The following is an 11,253-nucleotide window of genomic DNA, read 5'->3' as shown; positions in this document are numbered from 1 at the left end:
AAAATTCTGGGAAAAATGGAAAAAATCCTGGAAAAATAAAAAAACCCTTGGAAAAATAAGAAAAATTCAGGAAAAATTACAAAAATCCCTTGGGAAAATGAAAAAAAAATCCAGGGAAAATTAAAAAATTTTGGGAAAAATGAAAAAAAAATCCAGGGAAAATTAAAAAATTTTGGGAAAAATTAAAAAATTCGGGGAAAAATTAAAAAAATCTGGGAAAAATTTTAAAAAAATCCCCATTTCTTTAAAGCTTTGGATTCCAAGTTTCCTTCCCAAAAATCTCAATGATTTAAAAAATGAGGAAAACTTGGGAAAAACAGCAGGAAAAATCCTGGGAATTTTGTTTTCCCTGGAATCGCCTGGAAAAGGAAAACAAAATCCCTGGAAAAATGAAAAAATTGGGATAAAAAACGTTTAAAAAAAGTGAATTTTGGGGCTGTTTTGGGAAAATCCCAAAGATTCATTGGGAATATCCCAAATTTTCCTTTTCCAAAGGGATTCAGGGCAGGGATTGGAGTTTCTATTCCCATTTTCCCGGAATTTCCCCAAAATCTGGGAGAAATCCACATTTTTCCTGAGCTCCGAGAAGGAATAAAACCACGGGAAAATCGGGAATTTTGGGAATGGGAAATTCCAAAAATCCTGACTCAGGAAAAGCGGAAAAATAGAAAATTTTTCCACATTTTTTTCCCTCATTCCAGGAATTTTTCAGAGCTTTAGAATCCATTTCCCATCCCAGGAAATCCCAAAAAAAAAAATTCCTTTTTTTTTTTCTGGGAATTCTCCAGTGTAAATTAAAAATCAAAAATCCCAGAGCAGGAAAAGGAAATTTTCCCGGGAATTCTTCATGGGAAAATGGGATCAAGATGGGAATTCCAGCTTTTCCAGTGATTTTTGGGATGGGAAAACCTCAGCTGGGGAGGAATTCCTTCCCTTAAAAGCAGCCAGGGATGAAATTCCCGATTTTTCCAGCGGGAAAATTCGGGATGAAGAAGATTTTCCCAAGGGATCAGGAACTGTGGGAATTTTCTTTGGGATGAATCCGGATCCTTTGGATGTGTTCGTAGCACGACTGAGGAGGGAAAAGAGCAAAAAAATCAGGGAAAAAAATCGGGAATTGTGGGATTAAATCTGAGTTTTTGCAGCCGGAAAATCCCGGCGGATCCCGGGAATTCCCATGGAATTCCGGGAAAAAATTCCCTGACCTCGAGCGCCGTGAGGAGGAAATCCGACATTCCGCCCTGCTGGGATGGATCCATGAAATCCCGGATCAGGTGGAGTTCCGCTCCCAGGTGCTGGATCCTAAGGAAAAACAATTCCCAAAATCTGGGAAAAACCTCCCGGGAATGTGGAGAGGGTGGGGATTAATTGGGGATTAATTGGGGATTAATTGGGGATTGTTTGGGGATTATTTGGGAATTATGTGGAAATTTATTTGGGATTATTTGGTGATTATTTGAGAATTAATTGGGAATTATTTGCGGATTATTTGGGAATTATTTGGGAATTAATTAGGAATTATTTGGGAATTATTTGGGAATTTATTTTGGAATTATTTGGGTATTATTTGGGAATTATTTGGGGATTAATTGGGGATTAATTTGGGGATTAATTGGGAATTATTTGGGAATTTATTTGGGAATTTATTTGGGGGTTAATTGGGAATTTATTTAGGGATTAATTGGGAATTATTTGGGAATTTGGGGATTTATTTGGGAATTATTTGGGAATTAATTGGGAATTATTTGGGAATTAATTGGGAATTTATTTGGGGATTAATTGGGAATTTATTTGGGAATTATTTGGGAATTATTTGGAAATTATTTGGGGATTATTTGGGAATTAATTGGGAATTATTTGGGAATTTATTTGGGAATTTATTTGGGGGTTAATTGGGAATTTATTTAGGGATTAATTGGGAATTATTTGGGAATTTGGGGGTTTATTTGGGGATTATTTGGGAATTAATTGGGAATTATTTGGGAATTTATTTGGGGATTAATTGGGAATTTATTTGGGAATTATTTGGGAATTAATTGGGAATTATTTGGAAATTATTTGGGGATTATTTGGGAATTAATTGGGAATTATTTGGGAATTTATTTGGGAATTTATTTGGGGGTTAATTGGGAATTTATTTAGGGATTAATTGGGAATTATTTGGGAATTTGGGAATTTATTTGGGGATTATTTGGGAATTAATTGGGAATTATTTGGGACTTCATTGGGAATTATTTGGGAATTATTTGGGAATTTATTTTGGAATTATTTGGGTATTATTTGGGAATTATTTGGGGATTAATTGGGGATTAATTTGGGGATTAATTGGGAATTATTTGGGAATTTATTTGGGGTTTAATTGGGAATTTATTTGGGATTATTTGGGGATTCTTTGGGAATTTATTTGGGAATTTATTTGGGAATTTATTTGGGAATTAATTTGGGAATTTATTTGGGAATTATTTGAGAACTAATTAGGGATTATTTGGGAATTATTTGGGAAATATTTGGGTATTATTTGGGAATTATTTGGGAATTAATTTGGGTATTATTTGGGAATTTATTTGGGAATTAATTGGGAATTATTTGGGAATTATTTGGGGATTATTTGGGAAATTATTTGGGGATTATTTGGGAGTTAATTTGGTTATTCTTTGAGAATTAATTCGGAATTATTTGAGAAATAATTGGGGATTATTTGGGAATTTATTTGGGCATTATTTGGGAATTCATTTGGGAGAGAGGAGGGAGGAAAATGTGGGAATTGTAGAGTTGGGGGATTCCAGAGGGAGCCGGGATCTCGGAATTCTGGAGTCTGCCAATCGCAGAATTCCAGGATCTCCCAATTCCTGAATTCCCAAATTTCCCAATTCCAGAACCCCAGAATCCCAAAATTCTGGAATCTCTCAACCCTGGAATTCTCAACTCTCCCAATCCCAGAATTCCTGAGTCCCAGAATTCTCAAATCTCCACATTCCAGAATTCCTGAGTCTCCCAATCCCAGAATTCTGGGGAAATTTGGGGAAAATTCCCAAAAATCCAAGCCCAAATCCCGACGGAATCCTTGGAATTCTTCCAAGGCTGGGAACATTCCCGAGGGAAGGGATGGGTGAATTCCAGAGGGAATGAAAGAATTCCAAAGGGCAGGAATGAAATTCCATAAGGAATGGAAGAATTCCAGAGGAAATGGAAAAATTCCAAAGGTAAGGCATGAAAGAATTCCAGAGTGGATCCAGAATTCCAGAGGGTTGGGAATGTGGAATTCCAGAAGGAATAGAAAAATTCCAGAGGGCAGGAATGAAATTCCAGAGGGAATAGAAGAATTCCATGGAAATGCAGAATTCCAGAGGCAATGGAAAAATTCCAAAGGGAATGGAAAAATTCCAAAGGGAATGGAAGAATTCCAAAGGCAAGGAATGAAGAATTCCATAGGGAATGAAAGAATTCCAGAGTGGATCCAGAATTCCAGAAGTTGGAAATGCAGAATTCCAGAGGAAATGCAGAATTCCAGAGGGTTGGGAATGCAGAATTCCATGGAAATGCAGAATTCCAGAGGATGGAAATGCAGAATTCCAGGGGGTCAGGGATGCAGAATTCCAGAGGGAATGAAAGGATTCCAGAGTGGATCCAGAATTCCAGAGGGTGGGAATGAAATTCCAGAGGGAATAGAAGGATTCCAGAGGAAATGCAGAATTCCAGAGGGTCAGGGATGCAGAATTCCAGAGGGAACGAAAGAATTCCAGAGTAGATCCAGAATTCCAGAGGCAAGGAATGAAAGAATTCCAGAGGCAATGGAAAAATTCCAAAGGGAATGGAAGAATTCCAAAGGGAATGGAAGAATTCCAAAGGCAAGGAATGAAGAATTCCATAGGGAATGAAAGAATTCCATAGGGAATGAAAGAACTCCAGAGTGGATCCAGAGTTCCTAGAGGGGTGGAAATGCAGAATTCCAGAGGGAATGAAAGAATTCCAGAGTGGATCCAGAATTCCAGAGGGTCGGGAATGCAGAATTCCAGGGGATCAGGAATGCAGAATTCCATGAGAAATGCAGAATTCCATGGGAATGCAGAATTCCATAGGGAATGAAAGAATTCCAGAGGGTTGGGAATACAGAATTCCAGAGGGTCGGGAATGCAGAATTCCATGGGAATGCAGAATTCCAGAGGGTTGGGAATGCAGAATTCCATGGGAATTGCGGGACCTGGCTCTGGCCACGGTGAAGAGCAGCAGGGGCAGGAGTTCGTCCATCGGGAGCCGCGAGCCCGGAGCCGCCAGAGCCCGGCAGGCGCCGCACAGGAATTCCAGCTTTTCCTTGGGATCCACCGTGGTGCTGCCGGAAAAACAGCCGGGAAAAATGGGGAAAAATGGGATTGGAAAAAACTCTGGGAAAAATGGGATTGGAAAAATCGGGAAAAATGGGGAAAAATGGGATTGGAAAAAACTCTGGGAAAAATGGGATTGGAAAAAACGGGATTGGAAAAAACTCTGGGAAAAATGGGAAAAAAGCGGGGAAAAAATGGGGAAAAAATGGGAAAAATGGGATTGGAAAAAACTCTGGGAAAAATACAGGGAAAAACTGGGAAAAATCTGGGGAAAAAATGGGGAAAAAACTGGGAAAAAATGGAGGGAAATGGGAAAAAGGTAGGGAAAAAATGGGGAAAAATGGGGATATCAGGGAAAAAATGGGAAAAAATGGAGAAAAATTGGGGAAAATAGGAAAAAAGCAGGGAAAAAATGGGGAAAAAATGGGAAAAATGGGGGAAAATGGAGAAAAATTGGGAAAAATGGGGAAAAAATGGGGGAAATGGGAAAAAATGGGGAAAAACAGGGAAAAATGGGGAAAAAATGGGGAAAAATGGGGAAAAATAGGATTGGAAAAATGGGGGAAAATGGGATTGGAAAAATCAGGGAAAAATGGGAAAAATGGGATTGGAAAAAACTCTGGGAAAAATGGGATTGGAAAAATCGGGGGAAAATGGGAAAAATGGGATTGGAAAAAACTCTGGGAAAAATGGGAAAAAATGGGGGAAAATGGGAAAAAAGCAGGGAAAAAATGGGGGGAAAATGGGAAAAATCAGGGAAAAAATGGGAATAATGGGAAAAAATGGGGGAAAATGGAGAAAAATTGGGAAAAATGGGGAAAAAATGGGGGAAAACAGGGAAAAATGGGAAAAAAATGGGGGAAAATGGGGGAAAATGGGATTGGAAAAATGGGGAAAAATGGGATTGGAAAAATCAGGGAAAAATGGGAAAAATGGGATTGGAAAAAACTCTGGGAAAAATGGGATTGGAAAAATCGGGGAAAAATGGGAAAAATGGGATTGGAAAAATCGGGGAAAAATGGGAAAAATGGGATTGGAAAAAACTCTGGGAAAAATGGGAAAAAATGGGGGAAAATGGGAAAAAAGCAGGGAAAAAAATGGGGGAAAAATGGGAAAAATGGGAAAATCAGGGAAAAAATGGGAATAATGGGAAAAAATGGGGGAAATGGAGAAAAATTGGGAAAATTGGGGAAAAAATGGGGGAAATGGGAAAAAACGGGGAAAAACCGGGAAAAATGGGAAAAAAATGGGGAAAAATGGGGAAAAATGGGAAGACATGAGAAAAATGGGGAAAAATGGGGGAAAACAGGGAAAACCAGGAATAATGGGAAAAAAATGGGGGAAAATGAGGATATCAGGGAAAAAATGGGAAAAAATGTAGAAAAATTGGGAAAAATGGGGAAAAAATGGGGAAAAATGTGAAAAAATAGGGAAAATGGGAAAAAATGAGGGGGAAAATGGGGGAAATCAGGGAAAAAATGGGGAAAATGGGAAAAATCAGGAAAAAGGGGGAAAATGGGAAAAAATGGGAAAACGGGGAAAAATGTGGAAAAACGGGAAAATATGGGGAAAATGGGAAAAATGGGAAAATCTGGGAATGGGCAGTTTTGGAAGTAAAAATTCCTTGCACAGAAACCAAATCCCAAAATCCCCAAATCCCCAAAATCCCAAAATCCCAAAAATTCCCAAATCCCCAAATCCCAAAAATTATTAAAAATTCCCAAAAATTCCCAAATCCCAAAAATATCCCAAAATCACAAAATTCCAAATCCCAAAATCCCCAAAATAAAAAAAAAAATCCCAAAATCCCCAAACCCAAAATCCCCAAAATCCCCAAATCCCCAAATCCCAAAAATCCAAAAATCCCCAAAATCCCCAATCCCCAAATACCAAATCCTCAAAATCAAAAAAAATTCCCAAAATCCCAAAATCCCCAAAATTCCCAAAATCCCAAGATCCCCAAATTCCAAATCCCCAAAATCCCCAATTCCCAAAATCCCAAATCCCCAAATCTCAAAATCCCAAAATACCAAAAATTTAAAAAATCCCAAATCACCAAATCCCCAAAAATCCCCAAATCCAAAACAAAATTCCCAATATCCCAAAAATTCCCAAAATCCAAAAAAATCCAAAAAAATCCAAAAAAATCCCAAAAACTCCCAAAAAAATCCCAAAATCCCCAAATCCCAAAAATAAAAAAAAAATTTAAAAAATCCCAAAAAATTCCCCAAAAAACCCCAAAAAACCCCAAAATTCCCAAATCTTCAAATCCCCAAAAATCCCAAAATCAAAAAAAAATTCTCAATATCCCAAAAATCCCAAAATCTCAAAATTCCCAAAATCCAAAAAAATCCAAAAAAATCCAAAAAAATAAAAAAAAAATCCCAAAAACTCCCAAAAAATCCCAAAATCCCCAATCCCAAAAATAAAAAAAAAATCCCAAAGTACAAAAATAAAAAAATAAATTAAAAAAATCCAAAAAAATTCCAAAAAAACCCCCAAAAACCCCAAAATTCCCAAAATCCCAAATCCTCAAATCCCCAAAAATCCCAAAATAAAAAAAAAAAAATCCCCAAGTCCCCAAAATCCCCAAATCCCAAAAAATTCCCAAAATTCCCCAAATCCCAGGAATTGGGGTCTCACAGGAGCCTCTGGAGCCGCTCGGTGGCCGCCCGGAAGCAGCGAAAATCCTGGAAAAGAGAGCGGAACCCTCCGGGAATTCCCAGAAATCCAGGAAGGAAATCCACAGAAAATTGGGAATGGCCGAGAATTCCCGGTTTTTCCTCACCTGGCTCCGGCTCGGGATCGGATCCTGGAGAGGCCAAAGGTGCCTGGGAAGGGAAATTTGGGATTTGGGATTTCCTGATCCCGCGGGAGAAAAGGGAATTCCATGAAAATCCTGGAATATTCTCTGGGATAGGACACGGATATTGGGGAATTCTGGGATGGAAGGATTGGATTTTCTGTGGAATTCCAGGAATATCCTTTGGGATTGGGATTTTCCAGGAATTTTCCCTTGGGATCTCCTCCTCCTCCGTTTGCTCCTCTCCCGACCCTGCTCCAGCCTCGGGAATCTGGGAATTCCAGCCCATGGATCCAATTCCCTGGGAATTCCAGCCCATGGATCCAATTCCCTGGAAATTCAATCCCTGGGAATTCCATCCCCGGATCCCTTTCCCAGGAATTCCATCCTTGGGAATTCCATCCCTGGGAATTCCAGCCCCAGATCCCCATCCCCGGGAATTCCGTGGGAATTTTTGGGATAATCCAGGAGGAATTTGGGCCCTTTCCCATCCAACTCCTCCCTTTGCTTTGGGCTGGAATCCTCCAGGAGAATTCCCAAAAATCCGGGAATTTTCCACATTCGGAAATTTATAAATTCATAAATTCAGGATAATTTGGAACAAAGAATTCGGGAATTTTCCACATTTAGAAATCATTGAAATTCATAAATTTGGGATAATTTGGAGCAAAAAATTCAGGAATTTTCCCATATTTCTTAATTTATGGATATTTCTAAATTTGGGATGATTCGGGAATTTTCCACAATTTAAAATTATTGAGATTTAAAAATTTGGGATAATTGGGAACAAAAAATTTGGGAATTTTTCCACATTTTTCAATTTATAAATTCATAAATTTTGGGATAATTTGGAGCAAAAGATTCAGGAATTTTCCACATTTATAAATCATTGAAATTTAAAAATTTGGGATAATTGGGAACAAAAAATTGGGAATTTTTCCACATTTAAAAATTTATAAATTCATAAATTTGGGATAATTTGGAGCAAAAAATTTGGGAATTTTCCACAATTTAAAATTATTGACATTTAAAAATCCAGAAAAATTTGGAACAAAAAATTCGGAATTTCCCACATTTATAAATCATTGAAATTTAAAAATTCAAGATAATTTGGAGAAAAAAAATTGGGAATTTTTCCACATTTAAAAATTTATAAGTTCATAAACTTGGGATATTTTGGAGCAAAAAATTCAGGAATTTTCCCATATTTCTTAATTTATGGATATTTCTAAATATGGGATGATTCGGGAATTTTCCACAATTTAAAATTATTGACATTTAAAAATTCGGGATAATTTGGAACAAAAAATTTGGGAATTTTTCCACATTTTTCAATTTATAAATTCATAAATTTTGGGATAATTTGGAGCAAAAAATTCAGGAATTTTCCACATTTATAAATCATTAAAATGTAAAAATTTGGGATAATTTGGAACAAAAAAATTTGGGAATTTTTCCACATTTATAAATTTATGAATTCATAAATTCAGGATATTTTGGACCAAAGAATTCAGGAATTTTTCCACATTTAGAAAGCACTGACTTCCTAAATTTTGGGATAATTTGGAGCAAAAAATTCGGGAATTTTCCACATTTATAAATCATTAAAATGTAAAAATTTGGGATAATTTGGAACAAAAAATTTGGAAATTTTTCCACATTTAAAAAATTTATAAATTCATAAATTTGGGATAATTTGGAGCAAAGAATTTGTGAATTTTCCACATTTTTCAATTTATAAATTCATAAATTTTGGGATAATTTGGAGCAAAAAATTTGGGAATTTTCCACATTTATAAATCATTAAAATGTAAAAATTTGGGATAATTTGGAGCAAAAAATTTGGGAATTTTTCCACATTTAAAAAATTTATCAATTCATAAATTTGGGATAATTTGGAGGAGAGAATTTGGGAATTTTCCACATTTAGAAATTATTGAAATTTAAAAATTTGGGATAATTTGCAGCAAAAAATTTGGGAATTTTCCACGTTTATAAATCATTAAAATGTAAAAATTTGGGATAATTTGGAACAAAAAATTTGGGAATTTTTCCACATTTAAAAAATTTATGAATTCATAAAGTTCGGATAATTTGGAGCAGAGAATTTGTGAATTTTCCACATTTTTCAATTTATAAATTCATAAATTTTGGGATAATTTGGAGCAAAGAATTCAGGAATTTTTCCACATTTAGAAATCACCGACTTCCTAAATTTTGGGATATTTTGGAGCAAAGAATTTGGGAATTTTCCACATTTAAAAATTTATAAATTCATAAATTTGGGATAATTTGGAGCAGAAAATTCGGGAATTTTCCACATTTATAAATCATTGAAATGTAAAAATTTGGGATAATTTGGAACAAAAAATTTGGAAATTTTTCCACATTTAAAAAATTTATAAATTCATAAATTCGGGATAATTTGGAGCAAAGAATTTGGGCATTTTCCACATTTAGAAATTATTGAAATTTTAAAATTTGGGATAATTTGCAGCAAAATTTGGGAATTTTTCTGCATTTATAAATTCAGGATATTTTGGAGCAGGAAATTTGGAAATTTTCCACATTTAAAAATTTAAAAATTCATAAATTCGAGATAATTTGGAGCAAAAAATTCAGGATTTTCCCACACTTATAAATTTATAAATATTTCCAAATTCCTGAATAATTTACAACCAAAAAATTCAGGAATTCCCAAAAAAAAAAAAAAAAAAAAAATCCCGGAATACAAACCAGGATAACAACACCTCCCAACCAAACCCTTCCGGAGCGGGAATTCCTCCGGAAAAATAAAACCCCCTCGGAGCGCTGAAGCTTCCTGGGGATTTTTCCGGCGGGAATTCCGCTCACTTGTGCACTCCCAGGAATTCCAGGAGCTGGGAATCCGGGAATTGTCCGAGCTGTTGGATTCCCCGGCTGTAGAGCTCATCCTGCCGCTGGTGCTGGAGCAGGTACAGCACCGACAGCTCCGGGTAAAACCTGGACAGGATCAGCGGCAGCACCGGCCCCGAGCCCCTGCGGAAAACATGGGGAAAAAATGGGATTTTCCAATGGAATTCCAGGTGGGTTTACCTGGAGGGGATGGGGGAGGGGTTGGGATGGAAAAATGGAGAAAAAATGGGGAAAAATGTGAAAAAATAGGGAAAATGGGAAAAAATGAGGGGGGAAAATGGGGGAAATCGGGGAAAAAATGGGGAAAAATGGGAAAAAACAGGAAAAAGGGGGAAAATGGGAAAAAATGGGAAAATGGGGAAGGGATGGAAGGGAGGGAGGGAGGGAGGGAGGGAATGGATCCCGGAGGAGATGGGGAAGGGAGGGAGCTCTGGGAAATTCCATGGGAAAAAGCTGGACAACAGGGAAATTCCTTGGAAAAATCCTGGAGAACCAGGAAATTCCATGGGAAAATCCAGGAGTGCCAGGAAATTCCATGGGAAAAAGCTGGAGAACAGGGAAATTCAATGGAAAAATCCTGGAGAACAGGAAATTCCATGGGAAAATCCAGGAGTAACAGGAAATTCCATGGGAAAAAGCTGGAGAACAGGGAAATTCCATGGGAAAAAAAAACCTGGAGAACTGGGAAATTCCATGGAAAAATCCTGGAGAACAGGAAATTCCATGGGATAATCCTGGAGAACCAGGAAATTCCATGGGAAAATCCAGGAGTGCCAGGAAATTCCATGGGAAAAAGCTGGAGAACAGGGAAATTCCATGGAAAAATCCTGGAGAACAGGAAATTCCATGGGATAATCCTGGAGAACTGGGAAATTTCATGGGAAAATCCTGGAGAACCAAGAAATTCCATGGGAAAATCCTGGAGAATCTGGAGAGCTCCAGGAAAATTAAGGGGAAAATCTGGAAAAACAGGAAATTCCATGGGAAAAAAAAACCTGGAGAACTGGGAAATTCCATGGGAAAATCCTGGAGAACTGGGAAATTCCATGAGAAAAAGCTGGAAAACCGGGAGAGCTCCAGGAAATTCCATGGGAAAATCCGGGAGGGCCAGGAAATTCCATGGGAAAAAAAACAACCTGGAGAACCAGAAAATTCCACGGGAAAAAGCTGGAGAACCAGGAAATTCCATGGCAAAATCCTGGAGAACCTGGAGAGCTCCTGGAAATTCCATGG

The 11,253-nt window shown here is 37.2% G+C and overlaps 1 protein-coding gene across 3 annotated transcripts in view; it reads right to left on the bottom strand.

Moving 5' to 3' along the window:
* Positions 1 to 3: 3 nt before the first annotated feature.
* The window catches only part of ALS2CL (ALS2 C-terminal like), a 44,192-nt gene continuing 32,942 nt past the window's right edge, over positions 4 to 11,253 (bottom strand). For 2 of the 3 annotated variants that reach the window (XM_058830436.1, XM_058830434.1), the window contains exons 21-26: positions 9,979 to 10,143; positions 7,111 to 7,153; positions 6,966 to 7,012; positions 4,202 to 4,330; positions 1,206 to 1,302; positions 5 to 1,072 (exon numbers count right to left, since the gene is read on the bottom strand). In XM_058830436.1, the coding sequence (XP_058686419.1) occupies positions 1,010 to 1,072; positions 1,206 to 1,302; positions 4,202 to 4,330; positions 6,966 to 7,012; positions 7,111 to 7,153; positions 9,979 to 10,143 (544 nt within the window). In that variant the 3' untranslated portion in view covers positions 5 to 1,009. Of the gene's footprint in view, positions 1,073 to 1,205; positions 1,303 to 4,201; positions 4,331 to 6,965; positions 7,013 to 7,110; positions 7,154 to 9,978; positions 10,144 to 11,253 lie in introns of all 3 variants that reach the window. The other variant, XM_058830435.1, reaches the window with a different exon arrangement.

The sequence above is a fragment of the Poecile atricapillus genome, chromosome 2, assembly GCF_030490865.1.
Source record: "Poecile atricapillus isolate bPoeAtr1 chromosome 2, bPoeAtr1.hap1, whole genome shotgun sequence".
NCBI classification, from domain to species: Eukaryota; Metazoa; Chordata; class Aves; order Passeriformes; family Paridae; genus Poecile; species Poecile atricapillus.
The sequence above is the reverse complement of the archived record's forward strand: the minus strand, read 5'-3'. Positions and strand labels throughout refer to the sequence as shown.